This window comes from Manis javanica, chromosome 11 (assembly GCF_040802235.1).
Source record: "Manis javanica isolate MJ-LG chromosome 11, MJ_LKY, whole genome shotgun sequence".
In the NCBI taxonomy this organism is placed as follows: Eukaryota; Metazoa; Chordata; class Mammalia; order Pholidota; family Manidae; genus Manis; species Manis javanica.
This window is the reverse complement of record NC_133166.1, coordinates 30,272,921-30,294,852: the sequence shown is the minus strand read 5'-3', so window position 1 is coordinate 30,294,852 and position 21,932 is coordinate 30,272,921. Positions and strand designations below refer to the sequence as shown.

Here is a 21,932-nt window from a genome sequence, read left to right as displayed (position 1 = left end):
ATGGGGAAATGACAGCCTCTTCAACAGCTGGTGCTGGCCAAACTGGACAGCTACATGCAAGAGAATGAAACTGGATTATTGTTGAACCCCATAAACAAAAGTAAATTCAAAATGGATTAAAGACTTGAATGACTTGAAATCATAAAACTCTTAGAAGACAAGAAAGGCAAACATCTCCTGAATATAAACATGAGCAACTTACTCCTGAATAAAATTCCTCGAGAGAGGGAAACAAAAGCAAAAATGAACTCATGGGGCTCTATCAAACTCAAAAGTTTCTGTATGCCAAAGAAGACCATGGACAGAACAAAAGCATCCTACAGTATCAGAGAATATATTCATAAATGACATATCTGACAAGGGTTTAAGATCCAAAATATATAAAGAACTTATATGCCTCAACACCCAAAAAGCAAATAACCCGATTAACAAATAAGCAGACGATATGAACAGATAGATATTCAGACGGCTAACAGACACATGAAAAGATGCTCCTCATCACCAATCATCAGGGAAATGCAAATTAAAACCACAATGAGATATCACCTCACACCAGTTAGGATGGCCAGCATCAAAAAAACTAGAAACAACAAATGCTGGCGAGGATGTGGAGTAAGGGGAACCCTCCTACACTGCTGGTGGGAATGTAAGCTAGTTCAACCATTGTGGAAAGCAATATGGAGGTTCCTCAAAAACTAAAAATAGAAATACCATTTGACTTGGGAATCGAACTCCTCGGAATTTACCCAAAGAATACAACTTCTCAGATTCAAAAAGACATATGCGCCCCTATGCTTATCGCAGCACTTTTTACAATAGCCAATATATGGAAGCAACCTAAGTGTCCATCAGTAGATGAATGGATAAAGAAGAGGTGGTACATATACACAATGGAATACTATTCAGCCATAAGGAAGAAACAAATCCAACCATTTGCAACAACATGGATGGAGCTGGAGGACATTATACTCAGTGAAATTAGCCAGGCAGAGAAAGACAAATGCCAAGTGATTTCCCTCATTTGTGGAGTATAACAATGAAGCAAAACTGAAGGAACAAAAAAGGAGCAGATTTAGTGACTCCAAGAAAGAACTAGTGGTTACCAAATGGTAGGGGTGTGGGGGTGGTGGCTGGGTAGGGAGGGACAAGGGGTTTGAGGGGCATTATGTTTAGTATACATGTTGTGTGGGATCACAGGGAGAAAAGTGTAGCACAGAGAAGGCACATGGTGAATCTGTGGCATCTTGCTGCACTGATGGACAGTGGCTGCATTGGGGTATGGGTATGGGTGGAGATTTGACAGTTTGGGTAAATGTAGTAACCACATCGTTTTGTCATGTGAAACCTTCCTAAGAGTGTATATCAATTGTACCTTAATAAAAAATTTAAAACAAACAAACAAACATCAAGAGGATCATATACCATGATCAAGTGGGATTCATCTCAGGGATGCAAGGATGGTACAACATTCGAAAATCCATCAACATCATACATCACATCAACAAAAAGGACAAGAACTACACAATAATCTCTATAGATATCAAAAAAGCATTCAACAAAATTCAACATCCATTCATGATAAAAACTCTCAACAAAATGGGTATAGAGGGCAAGTACCTCAACATAATAAAGACCATATATGACAAACCCACAGCCAACATCATACTTAACAGCGAGAAGCTGAAAGCTTTTCCTCTAAGATCGGGAACAAGACAGGGATGTCCACTCTCCTCACTGTTATTCAACACAGTAGTGGAGGTCCTACCCACGGCAATTAGACAAAACAAAGAAATACAAGGAATCCAGATTGGTAAGGAAGAAGTCAAAGTGCCACTATTTGCAGATGACATGATATTGTACATAAAAAACCCTAAACACTCCACTCCAAAACTACTAGATCCAATATCTGAATTTAGCAAAGTTGCAGGATACAAAATTAACACACAGAAATCTGTTGCTTTCCTATACACTAACGATGAACTAGCAGAAAGAGAAATCAGGAAAACCATTCCATTCACAAATGCATCAAAAAGAATAAAATATCTAGGAATAATCCTAACCAAGGAAGTGAAAGACCTATACCCTGAAAACTACAAGACACTCTTAAGAGAAATTAAAGAAGACACTAACAAATGCAAACTCATCCTATGCTCTTGGCTAGGAAGAATTAATATTGTCAAAATGGCGATCCTGCCTAAAGCAATTTACAGATTCAATGCAATCCCTATCAAAATAGCAACAGCATTCTTCAACGAACTGGAACAAATAGTTCTAAAATTCATATGGCACCACAAAAGACCCCGAATAGCCAAAGCAATCCTGAGGAAGAATAAAGCAGGGAGATCTCGCTTCCCAACTTCAAGCTCTACTACAAAGCCCTAGTAATCAAGACAATTTGGTACTGGCACAAGAACAGACCCACAGACCAGTGGAACACAATAGAGAGTCCAGATATTAACACAAACATATATGGTCAATTAATATATGATAAAGGAGCCATGGACACACAATGGGGAAATGACAGCCTCTTAAACAACTGGTTGGCAAAACTGGACAGCTACATGTAGGAGAATGAAACTGGACCATTGTCTAACCCCATATACAAAGGTAAACTCAAAATGGATCAAAGACCTGAATGTAAGTCATGAAACCATTAAACTCTTGGAAAAAAACATACGCAAAAACCTCTTAGACATAAACATGAGTGACCTCTTCTTGAACATATCTCCCGGGCAAGGAAAACAACAGCAAAAATGAGCAAGTGGGACTACATTAAGCTGAAAAGTTTCTGTACAGCGAAAGACACCATCAATAGGAGTAAAAGGAACCCTGCAGTATGGGAGAATATATTTGAAAACGACAGATCCGATAAAGGCTTGACGTCCAGAATATATAAAGAGCTCACACGCCTCAACAAACAAAAAACAAAAAACCCAATTAAAAAATGGGCAGAGGAACTGAACAGACAGTTCTCTAAAAAAGAAATACAGATGGCCAAGAGACACATGAAAAGATGTTCCACATCGCTAATTATCAGAGAAATGCAAATTAAAACTACAATGAGGTATCACCTCACACCAGTAAGGATAGCTGCCATCCAAAAGACAAACAACAACAAATGTTGGAGAGGCTGTGGAGAAAGGGGAACCCTCCTACACTGCTGGTGGGAATGTAAATTAGTTCAACCATTGTGGAATGCAGTATTGAGATTCCTGAAGAAACTAAAAATAGAAATACCATTTGACCGAGGAATTCCACTCCTAGGAATTTACCCTAAGAATGCAGCAGCCCAGTTTCAAAAAGAGAGATGCACCGTATGTTTATCATAGCACTATTTACAATAGCCAAGAAATGGAAGCAACCTAAGTGTCCATCAGTAGATGAATGGATAAAGAAGATGTGGTACATATACACAATGGAATTATTATTCAGCCACAAGAAGAAAACAAATCCTACCATTTGCAACAATATAGATGGAGCTAGAGGGTATTATGCTCAGTGAAATAAGCCAGGTGGAGAAAGGGAAGTATCAAATGATTTCACTCACCTGTGGAGTATAAGAACAAAGTAAAAAACTGAAGGAACAAAACAGCAGCAGACTCACATAACCCAAGAGTGGACTAACAGTTACCAAAGGGAAAGGGACTGGGGAGGATGGGTGGGAAGGGAGGGATAAGGGGGGAAAAAAAGGTGGGTGGGCATTACTATTAGCTGATATAATGTGGGGGAGGTGGGGCACAGGGAGGGTTGTACAACACAGAGAAGACAAGTAGTCATTCTATAGCATCTTACTACGCTGATGGACAGTGACTGTAATGGGGTATGTTGGGGGGACTTGGTGATGGGGGGTGTATAATAAACATAATGTTCTTTATGTAATGATAGATTAATGATAAAATAATAAATAAACAAACAAACAAAAAAACCAGAAGCATTAAATAGAAGGGGTGAAAGATAGCACCTAGTATATATTATACTAAATAAATAATATATTTATTTAGTGTTATAAATGCTTTATTTTTTTCTGTGTTGCCTATTCAAAAACCTTTAATTGCATTTAACTGTCTTTCCACAGAAAGATATCTCTGTAGTACTAACTTAAAAATGTTCACACATTTTTATATTATAGCCTAAATAATAAACTCAATCTACTCTATAGAACAAATTTTCCCAGCATAACACAGAACCAAGTGTTCAAATCTCAGCGTTTCATGAAAACATGCATGAGGCAAATTCATACAAAATTGCAGCAAGTCTGACCATGTCTCTCCCTATTTCGATTAAGTAACTATACAAAGGTGTGTGTGTGTGGTTTGGGAGGTAGAAGGAAAGGGGGAGAGAAAGAAAGAAAATGTTTTCTATGAAGGCTTTCAACAAAAGCAAATTTCTTGACAAAGCAATTCCAAGAATGAAAACTGATTTCCTCACGTAGTAGGTGCTGGGTATTTTGTAGGGGAAAGTTAATATTCAGTCACATGATTTTATACTTTTTTATTGCATTTACTGTTCATGGACCAGCACTCTATTATTAACCATCCTTTAGGGTTCATGTGTTTAAGTCTATGGAATATGGTATCATGGACAAAAGCCAGGTCAGTAGTTGCTGCACTTCAATATATTCTTGTTGCCTGCAATGTAGCTCAGAAACCATTCATTTCTGTTTCTGTAACTTTGCATCAAAATAGTTTTGTCATGGGCTTATAAGACCAATGCATTGGTTATCAGAGAGTTTATTCTACATCAAAGTTCATAACGCATGGGAATGACACAGTAGTTAATTCTGGGCAGAAGGAGTGTTTCAAATAAAGTACCAATGTTAATTTCTTAAGCTGCATGGCAGAACACTTCTATGTTATCTTTTGTTGAAATCCAAGTAAATGATGGTAAAAAAAACTGAACTGGCACCTCCTATTCTGTAGCCAAACACTCTGTGAAATAGGAAAAAAAAAGAAAAGGGATCCAAGACCATTAATATTATAAATGGTCAAATTCTCAGTAAGTGTGATTTGGCAGGGGGAAAGATACACTAATATATAAACAGACAACAAACAGATAAAAAAGAGTAGATACTTCTTGAGAAAGCTGGGAGGACAGAAATCAGAAGTGGGAAAAAGAATTGTTACTGTATAAACTTTTGAACTAGATTGTTCTCCTATACTGTACCTGTTTCAAAATTACAATGTAAATAAAAGTATGGTAACAGGATGAGGAAAATACTCTGATACTCTATGGCAACAGTAGAAATAACTTTGGTCACTTAGTCCAAGAATCCTAAATCATATTCTAGTTTGGGTTTGAGATACCACAATTCCCTTCCTTAAGGGGTAGACACAAACAAGAACAAATTGGTTCAGGAAAATGGACCAAATAGAGCTACTTTAATTACATGTACTATGCTAACTTACTCTGAAATATAGCTTTAAATATCTGGTACTCATCAACAGGGTTATCTTCATCATCAATGATTGTGGAATAGCCTTCCAGAGCAGTCTCCTCAGCATCATCTTCTTCCCAGTCTTCATCATCTCCATCTTCACCTGCTTGCTTAGCCAGAATCTCCAAATATTCTTGCCCATCTTCATCAATATCATCTTCATCACTCCCCAGTTCTTCTGCCAAGTCATAAAATAGAAGCTTTTGTTAACACCAACAATATTTTGCTACTCAACTGATGATGATCACTGTTAGCAAATTACAAATCACAACTGAATAAATTCAAGGAAGAATTCCAGGAACTGGTGTTTGAATACATATTCAGTTAAAAATAGAAAAAAATTATTTATAGAAATCCAGGAAACCCAACCATGATTCTTAATACTAGAGGTATGAAAAAAGGATTGCACAATATGAGATTCAGCACTTGGTATGCTCTGGGCCTACGGTATATACCAAACTAAATACCCATACTAAAGTAATACAGTTTACATTATATACACAGAATATTCTTTGTGAAAAAAATTTTTTAAGGCTGCCTAAACTAGTAAATGATAAAAGACAAAAACGGCAATAGCTTTCTATTTTGGAACCATTACAGTAATTTCTCTCAACCAACATTCTATCAATTCATACTCTTGACATATATAGTGTCTTACAGGTGAAAAGTATTAGCCATTAACTTTTACAGCGCAGGTATGGTTAGGTTTTTGGACTAATAGATTTTGCCAATACTAAAAATCATAAATGCCTAGAACTGCTTCTGCTTCATGTGTTGGGAGATATAGCTGAAGTTCCTGCCTTCATGGACATTACACTCTAGTGGGAAGATAAGAGAGTCTTTCTAGGAATGAATGAACATGAAAGCATTGGGCTATGATCCCACATTTTTAATAGGAGAAATGTCAGGAAAACAAGTCCAATGATATTTCTAACTAGGTAAGCCTGGCTTTCTCCATCACAAATCCTTTACCTGTTTCATCATCATCATCAGCTTCATCATCATCATCACTGTCATTCTCATGTTCTGCATGGCAGGCATATGCTCTTTTTAATCCATTAAATAAAAGGATAAAAGCTGGCAAAATTTGTCCAGAAACCTGATTTAAAACTTGTGGTATTTGTTCCATATCAATAAGAGCACACAGGCCCAGAACACACATCTTTCTGTCATGAAGCCTAAAAAATAAAATAAAATATTTTTCTTTGTCCTTTAAAAAACAAAAAACAGTAATAAGAACAGTAAAAAAAGAATTCCTCACAAAGTTAAATAAACAAAGATCCACTATTATGTGACTTACCCCAAGAAACAATCAACATCATTAAGCCATTGTGTAATAAAATGATTTGTAACTGGTTCAACATTATTAGGGAAGCGAAGATTTTCTAGAGTGTTGAGAAGTAGGTGTGGATTATAATACAAAGCTGCAATGGCAACTTGCAGGCACATTGTTCGAAGTTCACTTGTCTTCACCTCTCTCGTCAGTCTTTCTAAAGCTGCTTCCACAAATAAGGGAATGCACTGTAAAAGATAGCAAAATATTCCAAAATTGTAAGTAACAGCAGTCTAACTATCCTACCTATATCAACTTAACTCTTTGCCTCAACTATCCCCTTCCCCCAAGAGGTGATACAATATTTTTTTTGTTGAGGCACTTCAGGAAAATTAATTCTAGAGAAAAACTAGTCTTCACTGTGTTATCAGAGCCTTACGACAATAGGAATCATGGATTCACAATATTCCCACCTTACTGTGGTAATCACTTCGCTATACATACATGTATGAATTCAACACATCTTAAATTTATACAATGTTATACTTCAACTACATCTCAATAAAGCTGGAAAAAAATTCCTACCAAAACTGATCGTGGAAATTTAACAACTAAATCTATCTACGGAAAACTCTTAAGTCAAAACTTACCTTGCATAACAAGTAGCCATAAAACTTGATAGTTGTATTTCCATACATATTAAACATACAATCATTATTATATACTGGTTAAATTTTAAATCAACACTTAAAAAATGTCACCTAGGTGTCATAATAAATAACATACAGGATAAGAATGTATAACAAATGCCCAAGAAGAAAAAAAGTGGAGGGGAAAATTCCCTCTGAAACTTAACATATAATCATTAACAGACCCACTAACCTGGTCAATGCCACGCCCTTTACACTGTAGAATGATGACCTCTAACAATTTTGCTGCATGACACTCTGCATCTTCTCCTGCAACTCCTGTAAGAACCTAATCAACACAGAATATAAATCACCAATGAGGCATCACAAAACTTCAAATCAGAGAATTTCCATCTCATTTACAGTCTCTGAAATATTTATTAAGATAATCTAATAAACATGAATGATTGAAATATTCAATAAACCACCTGTGAGGGTTTGGAGTTATCTGGCATATTCCAGCAATCTAGAATCTTGGTCTGCATAAACAAAGCACCTTCCCTTCAGTGCCATTCTGGACCATAGTTTATTGACAACCAACAGTTTTAGTTTTTCATACAAACATGGTAGCTAAAGTACCTTACCTTCTTAGGGATACCTGGCTCTTATGTCAAAAAACCACAAAATACTAAACTCACATTGCTAGGAATTCTTCTTCTCTACACAAGCCTCATAAAATATATAATAGTAACATTGGAGTGAAAGAGGAGGAAGAGGAAAGTGGTAGCCTGTTGATGGCAAATACTGTCTGCAGACAATAAATAATAAACATGAACTTGATATGCTAGTTAGCACTAGAGGACTAGATAAGTATTATGGATAAGTGTCTGAAATAGAAGAGCACATGGTATAGATATATAAACGACCTCTTAAGTTTTGCAATCTTGCTAGTTACTAATGAATTACTGTACAGCTTCCACAAACCCACAGCTTCCAAGGCTTTTCTTTATAAAACACCTCTATCTATTCCTGACCCTTTCAAATTTCTCTTAAATAGGTTCTGGATTCTTTATTTTTTGATTCAAAGCCTACCAAAGAACCAGGCTAAGTAAGCTCTAGGCACTCTGAAAATAAAGAACATTTGTAACTTCAATTAAATGTCAAAGAGCAGCCAAGAGAAATACTTGTCAAAGTCATTGCTGTGGCATCTAGGAATCAGTTTTTCTTAGTTTATAACTCTCAAAGCCCTTATTCTATCAGACCCATATGATAATATATTCACCATAATGTGGTTATGGCATGACATACCTTTTTGCACATACTGTATATCATTTCAAGATACTTGGTATCAGACAGAAGCATGTCTGTATCAACTGTTACATAATTATGAAGCAGAGGCATCATATCTGTATTAATAAAAAGCATCAATTAAACATCTTTACTAATATTAATGCTATTTCTAAAAAATCTCCTTAGAAAAGGAAAATCTGATATTGTCTTGTCCCTGACATTCACTTTTAAGGTATATTCATTTATAATTAAATGTAGAAATGAATGCTTTACAGTTGACCTTTGAACAACATAGGTTTGAATTGTGTGGGGCTACCTATACGCAGATTTTTTTCCAATAAATATATTGGGAAACTTTTTTGAGATTTTTAACAATTTGAAAAAACATTTTAACTCACTTTATTTTAAGAATACAGCACATAATACATATAACATACAAAATAAATGTTAATCAACTGTTTATGTTACTGGTAAGGCTTCCAGGTAACAGTAATCTATTAGTAGTTAAGTTTTTGGGGAGTCAAAAGTTTTATGTGGATTTTCAACTGCACTGGCAGGGGTCAGTGCCCCATGTTGTTTAAGGGGTCAACTGTATTAAAGTGAATTCCCTTATATGTAATATTTAAACAAAGATTATACAAAGTGATGGGGTGCAGGATGCTAAGAATGTGATAAAGAAAAAAGTCTTAAGTGATAACTAAATCAAAATATGTAACAGAAATCATGGTATAGGTCATCCTTGAACATTAACTGATGCTGATAATTTATCCAAACAATGAAGCATTGAGAATATTCAAAAGTATGTTTTCGAGTAATATACTAAAAATGAATCAAAACGGGGGGAAACCCTCAGTATTTCTATGCTGACTTGACTAACCTGTAAAGTAATCAAAGCCATCTTGCTGAAAAACCTCAAATACCAGAGGTAGTAGCTGCCACATCTGTGGAGATACTTGTTGACACGTCAAACTATGTGCTAAAGAGAATATCTCCTCATAGAATTCTAAAAGAGAATATTGAGTCATTAGGACAATGTTTGCTGATGTGAAATAGTGCTGATGTGAATTAGCACAATCAGAGGTATATACCTAAGACATGCTGTTGTAAAACAGTTCCAATGACCTGTAAACAGATTCCCTCAAGTTGCTGGGTTATCTAGAAGAGAAGGAAAAAATAATCTTATGGAAGTGTAGCACACTGAATAAATTATTAAGTAATATATAATGTAATTCACTGCATTTAAGATATCAAGTCAATAATATTAAGAAACATTTTAAGTCTTTGTTACAAAATGACTCATGAAACTAGATCAATTGGGATTGAAGTTCTTAAAACGGGAAAGAAAAAATAGCTTGGAAAAATGCAAATAATTATGAAAATAAAAGAGCACAGACATTCTGCAGAGAGACTAGAGACCTTTTTGTGTGTGAATATAGATTAATGCAGCCCACATGTAACTGAAAAGACAAGTCAGCGATTTCCAAAAACTATTGAAAGAAGGCACTATTTCCGCCACTCTCAATAATTCTTAAGTCACTTCCATTTATGTAATTATATTAGAGGTAATGAACCAAGCCCCCAAATCATATAAGACAGACAGAAAATACAAATTCTTTTTGTCAATATAGTCCTCAGTTGTATCCCAAATCTCTGAAAGCCATCAGGATGTTTTGAAAGAGAATAAATAAAGATAAAATTTACTAATGAGATATAGAAATACGACATCTATTTCAAATACATATACTTAATGTTTTCAACTCAAAATATAGTAAACAATTTATTTGTTAACCATAAGGCAGCTGTAGTATTCTCATGGCTTCTGCCTATTTCTAGTTATAATCTAGAATACACAAGTAGTTTACTGAAAATGTTATGTTGAAATAGGCAATTTATAGATAATTTGAAAACATATGCTATATGGATGTAAATACCTTCATTGGTATTATAAACACCAAATTCAGGACAGTGGTTACCTCTAAAGGAAGGAAGTAGGGAAATTAGATTAGGAAGTGGTACCCCAAGGGCTTCAATTACATCTATGTGAAATTGTTTTTCTTACTGGAAATAAAGTCTAAAGTACACAATGTAAAATGTTAAAATCTAATAAATTTAGGCAGTGATTAAGGGATATTGGTTGTGATTTTCTCTGTTCTTTACTCTTTTCTCTATATTTTAAGTAGTACCATTTTTAAAAATTTATGATTACAATTCTCTTACCTTTCCAAAGGACAACAGTAAAAGAATACTAGGAAGATGATGGTGACGACTGCAGGACAATGTGAATGTACTTAACACCACTGAACAGTACTTCTAAAAATGGTAGACGGTGTATTTTATGTTATTTTACCATAATTGAAGGAAAAAAGTTTTCAATAAAAAGGAAAAATAGGAAGAATACATTTCCCTAGGAATCTCCACACTTTGGATCAGAGAAATGTAACCTAAAGGGGAGGCAAAATCCTGAACTTTGAGGTAAAGAAATGGTAATACAAGTAACTTCTTCCTGTTCTTCACATTTATAAGGTATCAGTGTTATCCTTACAAAAGAGAACCAAATGACTGAAAAGATGCCAAAATCAAGGTGCCTGAAGATGATTAGGAAGTTATTTAAGTCAGAGCCCTCTAAAAAAGCAGAGAACAATTGATGAACAATGGCTTGAAATTCCTTAAAACCTTTACAACTCTGGATCATTTTCTTACCTCTTTATGATCTTCGACTACACTAAGAAGCGTGTCAATGGTATTCAGGATTCCCATAGCAGTAACTGCTTTGTCATCACTTCCTTCCTCATCTGGCCCTGTCTGGATTACTTGATTAAATGTCATTGCCTAAATTCAAGAGAATACAGGTTTGCCATTAAACCAGTATAAACATGTTATGGACTAAAACTTAATTTTTAAAATGTTTTTACTGGGACAGCACAATGGATCAATGTTTCCAAAATGATTAAGAATAATTAAGAGCTTGGGCTCTCTCATAATGAAATGGTACTGCTGACCTGTTTCCTGGTATCTCATTTAGGAACTTCATTGAGATACTGTGAAGATTAAGTGAGGCAAGGCACAGACAGTGTTGACATTAAGATAGAGTTAACATTATGCATATTTTTATTGATATTATTGGGTAACATTTGACAATGCCCAAATATAGGTACATTAATCATCAAGGTTTTTCCTGTTCTAAAATTCAGTCATTTTTTTAAAAGGCACTTCTTAGAAATAAAAAAGTCATAATACTCAGTTTAATATATTATCAATGCAATATATATACTTAATGCCATATGTCCTTACCCATTTTAAATCAGCTGTTAAGAAGGTATTTTTTCACAAAAACTCTCTGCTTTTGCTTAAATCCACAGCAATTGCCAAGAGTTTACTCTTGAACCCTTAATACTTAGCAGGAATATACATTAAGTAAATCATTGTATAGGGAATATGAATGGGTAATTGTTGAGCACATGCTTGTACTTTACTCTTAAATATTTACATTGTGAGTTCTTAGAAGTTTGGGGCCATGTATAATAAACAAACGCTAACTATAAAATAACTATTATTTACATAAATTTCACTTCAAAATAAATATTATTTCCATTCTATATTTAAGTTGGTCCAAAATATTCCAGAAAACCACACAAACAAGACAAGTCATGACATAATGTGAGACATTATTTAAGCACACACATTGTGGAGGCATAAAGCTCAGGTGTGAATCACAGCCCCCAACCCTTACAGGTGGGACAAATTACTTAAAAACTTGTTATTACTATACCTTACATTTTCTCTCAAAATAGGAATATTCCTCACACAGGATTGTGTGAGAATGAGTTAAATACATATCAAGGGCTTAGAATAGTATCTGACATACAGTAAGCTCTGTGAAAATACTTGCTATAAGGTAATTGCTATAAATGATTGACGCAAGTAGCATACCAAATGTTGTGTCATTTCTACTGCAATAGGGGTAACTTCTTCACTATATTCACAGATCATCTTCTGAATTACATTGGTAAGATCATCATTTTCGGTTTCCCTTATAATATGAAGAAGAGCCTGCATTACCGGTCTGATGAATGGTGTGATGTATTCTTTAGCTGTAAGAGAGAAAGGGAAAAAAACCTTTTGGCCCAAACAGCCAAAACTCCCTAAAAACTGATACAACATACACCAGAGAGTAAAAATGAAAGTTTCACACATGAAAAGGAACAACATGTGTCAAGTTTCTCAGGTAATACCTCATACAATTACATGTTTGTAAGCACACTGCTCTATTTTTGAGATATAAATTAATTTCTTACCTTTTTCTTGATTGCTAATCAACACTTGAAGTGCAATGGCAGCTTCCACTTTTACAGGCATTTCTCTATCATCAATCAGACATCTTCGTGTCAGTTCTAAGGCTGTTTGTAGGTTCTGATCACTTTTGAACTTCACTTCACAAAAATAGTGAAGGACCCAGCAAGCCTTTAAAAAAAAAATGCAGTCTGTTATTATAGAAATCTTACATTAAATTCCCCCAAGCTACAGTATCTCTATTCCCAAAGTCCTCTGTATGGGAATTTGGAGGCTGGCCAGTGGTAGGTATAAGTCCAAAGAGACAACACTAGACCAGTACTATGATCCCAGGTTACTCTTAGGCTGCATGTTTGCGTGGATAGCACAATCTGATTGCAAAACACAGACAGACAATGCTATCAGACACAGATGAAAACTATGCACACATTACAGCAGCCATCTAAAAAGTTACATGAAACATAAGTCTAAAAATATAAAATATGGCTTTTAAAGTGAACATTAAGTTTCCATATAAAAATCCACATAGGCAGTCACTTATTACAAGACATAAATATGTAAATTTACATAGTTTTAAAACATACCCTTGCTCTCATGTAGCCTAATTCACTGCTAAAGAGAGGGAATACATGATTCTGCAACATGTATTCCATCTGATCTTTGTAGATCTTCTTCTGTAAATATAAACAACAATTATTTTTTGAAAGAGTTCCATATCATATGCCAAATAGACATACCAGTGTTAAAATGACTACTGATGTCAAAACACACATTTATTCTGGTTCTTTGAAACCCAGGACACATTTGATTTTCTTGAAGCTTACGGTCAAGAAACACTGAATACATTTTAAAAAAATCTTTTCACATCATTTTGTTTTAGAAGCAATTACACTGTATTTTAACATCAATGATGTTTAAGTAACTAAAGTGTGGTTAAGTTTATTCCATACTTTATAGAATGTTTTTCTTATAAAGCTGTTATAATGAAAAAAACTCTAAAAGCTTCTAAATGAAAAGATTGAGAAACAAGCTGTTTTCAACGTAATAATCTGGATATCTAAAAAGATACACTCACAAATCTCCAAGTAGAGGATTTTCTAAATGGTAAAAAGCTTTTAAGAAGAGTTCCTTGAATTGCACATCAAATTAACATTAAAAATTGATAAACACCTAAAAAACTGATGACTATGAGACATAGAAATAAATGCAATTTGGGATCCTGGACTGAATTATGGACTAGATTAAAAGGACTCTACTGGGAAATCTTTTAAAATGTGAAGGGGTCTGTAACCTAGCTAACAGTGTCATATTGAAATTAATTTCCTAGTTTTGAGAACTGTGGCATGGCTATCTAAGATGTTACAATTAGGGGAAGATAGATAGGTAGTAATGGAAACTAGTCTTACAATCTTTCTGTAAGCCTGAAATTATTTAAAAATAAATAGTCACAAGAATCGGAATGTGCCAAGAGAACTCAATCAAGATTCCCAGCCTTCTGTACAACAATTACTTCTATGCAACATTAATTTATACTTTAATAACTGAGAGGAGGTTGGGTGGACAAGTATAGAAAAGCTGCAAAAAACAAAATATACCCACAAATTAACGTGACAAACTCAATTCAATGGAGCACCACACAAAGCAAGGTTCCTGGGAATTGGATGACACTGCGACTAAATATTTACTTACACTTTGAATAGTTACCATTTATGAACTTTAAAACAGAAACAAAATCACATCATATTTATGAAGAAGTCAGACTCAAGATGTACAAATAAGCTGAGGTTTCTAAACATTAATCTAACCAGTCATTCTTTATGAGAAATTCTTTCAAAGCATGTGTTCCTAGGCTGTGAATGGATGCATTCATGTTTATAAATTTCTTTAAATATCAATTTCTTGAGAAGAAAAAGCCCTACTATTTTACAATTATCTTGCAACATGAAAATAACTCATGCAAAAAGTACCTTCAGCACAAGTAACAGAAGAAAATATAAACTGGACATCATTTCAAAACTTTATCAAAACTTAAACTTCAAAGGACACCATCAACAAAGTAAAAAGATAACCTATAGAATAGCAGAAAATGCATGCAAATCACATATATGAAAAAAGTCCAGTATTTAGAACTCTAAACAATTCAACAGAGACAAAATAACCCAATTAAAAAGTGGACAGAAGATTTGAATAGACATTTCTCCCAAGATACACAATGGCTAATAAGCACATGAAAATATTCTCAGTGTCATTTGCCATCAACTAGGATGGCTATGATAAAATAAATAAGAGTGTTGGTGAGGACATAGAAACTAGAACCATCATACACTGCTGGTGAAAATAAAATTGTACAGCCACTTTAGAAAATAGTGTAGCAGTTTCTCAGAATATCATCAGCAATTTGACTCCTATATATTTACTACCCAAGAGAAATGAAAGCATGTCCACATAAAACACATGTACTCAAATGTTCGTATCTCCACTGTGTGCCACAGAAAGTGGAAACTACTCAAAATGTTCACCAACTAATGAATGGATAAATAAAATGTGGTACACCACAAAAGAATATTATTTGGCAGTAAAAAAGAATTAAGTACTAACTCTGGCTACAACATGGATGAACTCTGAAAATACTGCAGCTAAGTGAAAGGAAATACTCAGAAAGGACCATATGTTATCTCACTCCATTTATATGAAATGTCCAGAACAGGCAAATCAAAAGAGCAGACAAAAAGTAAATTAGAGGTAGTTTAAGGTTGGGAAATTTAGAAGAAATTGGGGAGTGACTACTAACAAGGTTTCTATTTGGGGTGATGAAAATGTTTTGGAATTAAGACATGACAGTTGCACAGCTCTGTGAATGTTAAGAAAAACAACTGAATTTACACTTTAAATGGGGAAACTGTATAGTATGTGAATTGTGTCTCAATAAAGTTATTATTAAAGTAAACTACTTCCATGCATACACATGAAAGAAATACCTTCAGAAGTATTTCAGCTAAAGAGCCAATCATATGCAGGGCTCCATCTTTTTTTCGAGGATCAGCATTTGGTTCTGTAAGAATCTGGTAGCAAAATCCCATAGTCTTTTGCAGAACCTAAGTTAAAAGAGAAAAAAGCAGTACTTTATATTCCAATGAACATTAAAAAACAATAAAAAATAATTTACCTTAAAAACTATAAATCTGAATGGATTTTCAGTATTAGAGCAAAAGTAATCTACCTCTTTCCTCTTACTACAGGCTGTAAACAAAAGCGTCTGGGCAGCAGTGGTAGGAGAAATGAAATCTTCAAACACATCTAGAGAATAAATTTAAAATCAACACAGAAAACAAAAACAGTAGCTTCAATTTCTTCAACAAACATTTTTACATAACTTCAAGTTATGCTTGGTAAAAAAATAAGGACCTTAACATTTTGCTAAATCTTCATGCAAGTTGAGTATGAAAATGAACCCAGGATCCCCATATAATTTTACAGAACCCTAATTCCATGTCTTTTCTGTACAAATTAAATGTTAAACCACAAGTCTCTCCTAATGATTATTTTCTTTTACACAAAACGAAAATTTTCAAAATAGAGTGACAAAAGTACAATCTACTAAAAGTACTTAAGATATTGGTAAGAAGAAGGACTAATACTCAACATTAGGTAAATTATACTTCTTTAGTTCCAAGCAACTCTAGATTCCAGTATAGGTCTTCTCAATTCCCACACATATGTGATGACTGACAGGGGATCCAAAAATATAGTTGATAAACTTAGTGTTAAGGTATAATCTTGAATTTTTAAGTTTTGAGAGGTGCCAGAAGCACATCCAAGAATAATAACTTCGTAACACACTACTGTATTTGTGTCTAAAAATGAAGATGAACATAATCAAATGCCTGTAAGTAATTAACAGCCCTCCCCCAAAGTCTAAACAGATAAATTACATTAAAATAAATTTTTCAGTACCAAAGGTACTACAACATAAAAGAGTACCAAAGGCCCCTACAACACTTACTACACACAACCTTAAATGACATATTTTATTTCTAAAAAAAAAAAAGTTAAGTCCTTACCAAACTTCATGCGTATATATTCATAAGGGTCTTCTTGCCAAAGTTCCTCGTCAGCATCTGTATAGCACATCAATGGAAAAATAACATCTTGGATAATGCCCTGTAATTTAAAAGTTAAGAAAGTAACAACCTTAAGTCAGTCTCTAAATTTAAACATTCAAACTTCTGTTAAGAGCTGTAACAAAAGATATAATACATTTCTTAAAGCTTTGATGTATCAAACTTTAGCAATCTGTTTAACGCATTCTCAGATCAACTGTCAATGCATATATTCTTAACCTCTGTGCAACAAATAATTATAAAGTAAGACATATATATACTCAGGTAGCAATTAAATATTCTAAGAAAACACAATATGAAAGATTAGCCCATCAAATCCTAGTTCTGAATAAAGCAAATGAATTACTCATAGAAATAGTACATCAGCTAATTATCCTCAAAACTAATCTGGTGAAAGTCCTTTTCTTACTCTAAATTACATGACTAAAATGTTAACTACATATAAGCCAACAGTAAGAATTTAAAAGGCAAGATTTAAGATACCAGCTTTAGATTAAAAGATAATCTGAATATTCACACAAAATACCTTTTACAAATTTATGTCAAGGTGTTGTATTTCATTGTTCTACTATACTCGCAAAACAATTGCCAAAACTCAGTAACATAAGTAAAAAAAAATTTGCCTTTTTCAACCTTTATGGTACTTAATGTGATTTCCACTATTTTTTTCTTCAAAAACATTTCAGATAAAAAATTATTACTTGTATATGAGGCTTCAGATTCTTCCAGGTGAGGGCATGAGAAACTCCTTGATTAATATAATTTAATGTCTGTTGTAAAACTCGAGGAGCCATATATTGCTTCTCCTTGTACTGATATAACACCTTCAATAGAACCTTTGAAAAAAAATTTTTGATCAAAAAACAAAGTTTAAATAGAAATCTTAACCATTTGGTAAGCCAGCAAAAACATCTGATGTTTATCTTAACACCCAGGTCATCATAAAACCACCATCATATTCTCTTAAAAAGAAAGCAATTTTTAAAATTATGTATTGAAGAGGCATATTTAGTCCCAAGGAATTTAAAAAGGCAAAGTGAAGTAATACTGTGTCAAAGATTACCTTTGGTTTAATATAAAACGAAGAGAAAACCAGATACTACTTACATGATATTCAGAGACAGCCCTATATTATTATTAAAGTTACCTTTCAGGAGAATCTTACCCAAACTATTACCTACCTGTTTAATGCCTGCCAAGAGTTCTAATTCTACTTAACATTTCAGAACAGCAATTGTCAAAATGTGGTCCCACAGACCTCTGAAGGCCTGAGAGGTCAAAACTATTTTCTTAACAATGCTAAGAAGTTATTTGACCTCTCTACCATGTTGACATTTGCATCAGTGGAATAAAAGTGATGCAGTAAAACTTGTCTTAACATGTATCAAAGGAGTGTCACTAAATTGTACCAGCAATCATCACATTCTTTTCAGTCACATAACTGTAAACAAGCTTTCCTTAAGAATGCCCTTAAAGAATCAGAGATATTATAAATATTGTTAAATGGGAAGTATACATATAGCACTAAATATACCAAAGTACATTTGGAAGAAAAGCTGAAATAATAGCTTTTTCCATCAAATGCTATCATATAGTTTGTAACAGACAAATTAGGGTTATTTAGATTTGTATATATGACCTTATTTTCTCAAAAAACAAAATGAACATGTCACTTTAAGGAAAACTGATAATATGTAATTGGTGCTAAAATCTGAGCTTTCAAGCAAAACTTCAATTCTTGACATGTCAACCCCACCACTTGGATAATGTCACAAAACACGAAAATGCTTAACAATGCCATTTCCTCTTGCTAAAAACTTACCATTTTGAAAGATAGTAATTTGTAACAAAAAACATGCATTTTATGTTAATATTGTGATAGGTTATTTTTAAATGAATTAATATCGTTAAATTTTGCTTTAATTTATAATATGACAAATATCACTAAGTATAAGCCACATAAATGGAAGCTTATTAGGGTTCTCAATAACATAAGAGTATAAAGTGGTCTCAAAAATGTCTCAGAACTGCTATAGGGTTCAAAATGTTAAAGATTGCTACATGTAATCCTTGGATGCCAAAATATAAATAAGCAAGACAGAAATTAAGCCAATAATGTTATATTTCTACTTAGAAAAATTATCTTAGACTCACTTGCTGGACACCAACAGCAAATGCCTTCAGAAATACTTCAGCAAACTCATTATACTCCTTGGAAACATTGCCAGGACTTCCATACCTAAAAGAACATTAAAATGCCCATTTTTAAAAATAATGCTTTTTTTCAATACTTAAAAAACCAAAAGCTTGAAAAAAATACTTAAATCACCATATATCAAGAGGAGCTTACCTTTCAAAAAGCCTTGCTAGTATATGTAAAGCCCATTTCTTACATTTCCACCATGGTAACTCAGGTCTATCATCTTCTTCAACTTGAAGTGTTTCCTTTAAAGAGACATTTACTTAATGACAAGTAAGAGATGATACAATCCTAAGAGGAACAGCATTAAATGAGAACAGATTCACAAAAACATGAACGCTCCTTCAGTGTTGGCCTTTCATAACCAAAGGCTAGATTTGGCAAAGTACTAACCTTACATAAAAGGCACTTTCACTGCTTCACTACTTTACTTAGTTACAAATGATATGCTTTTAAAAATTCTTATAAAAGCGTAAACCCAAACATTTTAGCTAAGATCCAAATTATATAAAGTCAAGGCCATAGCAATTAGCTGAATGAAAACCAGTATAGTTCAAATCAAGAGGGCAGTAATACTTCTGAAACTCCATTTCAGAAGTATTACTATAAATACACAAAGATATATATATATATATATAAGAATATTCATTTACAAAACTATTTGTAGTTGCGAAAAACTGCCAAGAATCTAAACATTCATTAATAAGGGGATGTTTAATTATGGAACACCCATAAAAGACTACTAAACACCCATTAAAAGAATGGACTGGATCATTATATATGACCTAAGACATTCATGACATATTTTTAAGTTACAATAAGGAAGTTAAACTGGAGCAATTAAAATTTCTATAAAAAGCCAGTGAGAGCAATGGTGCAACCACTTTAGAACTTATTTATTTATAAAGTTAAGTATACACCAACCTTATGACCCAATTTCATTCTTCAGTATTTACTCAAGCAAAATGAAAATACATGATCACAAAAAGACTTGTTGTAAGACCATTCATATTCATAACAGCTTTATCTGTAATACTAAAATCCCTAAACCACCCAGATGGCCAACTTGCAAATGGGAAAATAAATTGTAATATAGCCATGCAATGGAATACTATTTGGCAATAAAAAGGAACATACTACCGCAACACACCATGAATACATCTTATAAATATATTATACAAAAGAAATACAAAAAAGTAGTTTTATACAAGGCAAAACTAATCTATAGGGCTAGAAATGAGAATGGTGATGGTAGGGATGACTAGAAGAACCAGCCATAAGCGAACAGTCTAAGTGATGGTTACATGAGTACATGTAACTGAATTCACTGAAGTGTTTACTAATAATATATATATGTTTATGATTGTAAATTATACCAATAAAAGGTACAGATTATATATGTGTAAACTTTAAGTTATACTCCATACCTATTAAACGCGTGAAGAAAAATACATATCAAATTAGTTCCATACCAACTGGAATGGGAGAAATGTTCTATTTATTTCATCTGCACTTTTTGTTTAAAATAAAAATTTAAGTGATAAACTACAAAAGAGAAGGCTGGTCTCACTTATGTCACTAATAAAATTATGTTGGTTGGACAAATTACATAATCCTCCCATGTCTCTGTTTAAAATAAATTCATAGGCACATTAGTATTCAGGACTTATAAATTCTCCTACCTCTCTAGAAAACTATAAAGAAAACGTGTGGTTAATTTTAAGAATGTGATTACATGAAAAACAACAGTTGGACAATTCTGTATGTATTAAAAACCACTGAATTATACACCTTGAAAGAGTGAGTTTTTATGGTATGCAAGTTATATCTCTATCAAGTCATTTTAAGGAGCAAGTGGCTTTTACAAACTAACTGTAACTAACTACAGTTTGAACAACTTATAAATCAAATTCTTACCCTGTGCATGGGTATCTGACAAATTGTTAGGCCAAAATCTAGCTATGGGCTCTTTTTCCTTTTTTTTTTTTGAGATATACTTGATATATAACATTGTATTAGTTTAAGGTGTACAACATTAATGATTTGTATATATTGTGAAATGATTACCACAGAAGTTTAAGAAGGGGGTCAAAAGCTACAAACTTCCAGTTAGGTAAGATAAGTTCTGGAGATGTAATGTACCACATGGTAACTAAAGTTAACAATATAGTATTATACATTTGGAGGTTTCTAAGAGAATAGATCTTAGAAGTTCCCATCACAAACAAATCTGTAACTATGTGAAGTGATAAAACTAAAACCTGCAAAGAAACAGATTAAGATGAAATAAACAGATATACACAAGCACTTAAACAGTAATATGAAATAACCCTTCACAATTTTCCCCTTAACATATGCACATATATAACAAACACAATGGCATCTCTTTATCTGGAAAAATTTGCATCACAAATTATGTAAGTTCTCAAAAGGCAATCAAACATTTATGTTTAGTAATGCAAGAAAACATATAGAGACTTACATTGGGTACATCTCTATTCACAACAGTCTTTAATATTTCTATCCATTCTGTCAGATTCTGTTGGTTTATCAGCTCCAGTGGAAGTGTATACTAAATTAAAATGAAGAATCAATATTTAAAACTACAAAATAAAACCCCACTTCTGTTTTTACTCATCACAAAACTTACAAAAATTATTTCATTCAACTCACATTTCCTGTCATTATTATGTAG

At 33.4% G+C, this 21,932-nt stretch overlaps 1 protein-coding gene and 1 non-coding gene across 3 annotated transcripts in view; both read right to left on the bottom strand.

The window, feature by feature from the left end:
• Nucleotides 1-21,932, bottom strand: part of IPO7 (importin 7) — a 55,862-nt gene that overhangs the window by 8,254 nt on the left and 25,676 nt on the right. Inside the window, exons 6-23 of one of the 2 annotated variants that reach the window (XM_017651170.3) lie at nucleotides 21,720-21,809; nucleotides 19,388-19,482; nucleotides 19,192-19,276; nucleotides 17,739-17,873; nucleotides 16,978-17,077; nucleotides 16,137-16,213; nucleotides 15,895-16,011; nucleotides 13,501-13,590; nucleotides 12,922-13,087; nucleotides 12,557-12,717; nucleotides 11,327-11,455; nucleotides 9,715-9,781; nucleotides 9,504-9,629; nucleotides 8,645-8,742; nucleotides 7,590-7,685; nucleotides 6,735-6,955; nucleotides 6,407-6,612; nucleotides 5,406-5,612 (exon numbers count right to left, since the gene is read on the bottom strand). In XM_017651170.3, the coding sequence (XP_017506659.1) occupies nucleotides 5,406-5,612; nucleotides 6,407-6,612; nucleotides 6,735-6,955; nucleotides 7,590-7,685; nucleotides 8,645-8,742; nucleotides 9,504-9,629; nucleotides 9,715-9,781; nucleotides 11,327-11,455; nucleotides 12,557-12,717; nucleotides 12,922-13,087; nucleotides 13,501-13,590; nucleotides 15,895-16,011; nucleotides 16,137-16,213; nucleotides 16,978-17,077; nucleotides 17,739-17,873; nucleotides 19,192-19,276; nucleotides 19,388-19,482; nucleotides 21,720-21,809 (2,266 nt within the window). The remainder of the gene's footprint in view (nucleotides 1-5,405; nucleotides 5,613-6,406; nucleotides 6,613-6,734; nucleotides 6,956-7,589; nucleotides 7,686-8,644; nucleotides 8,743-9,503; nucleotides 9,630-9,714; nucleotides 9,782-11,326; nucleotides 11,456-12,556; nucleotides 12,718-12,921; nucleotides 13,088-13,500; nucleotides 13,591-15,894; nucleotides 16,012-16,136; nucleotides 16,214-16,977; nucleotides 17,078-17,738; nucleotides 17,874-19,191; nucleotides 19,277-19,387; nucleotides 19,483-21,719; nucleotides 21,810-21,932) is intronic. The other variant, XM_073216167.1, reaches the window with a different exon arrangement.
• Nucleotides 13,170-13,352, bottom strand: LOC118973913 (small nucleolar RNA SNORA23). Its single transcript, XR_005063437.1, has one exon. It is a non-coding gene; the product is annotated as a small nucleolar RNA SNORA23 (small nucleolar RNA).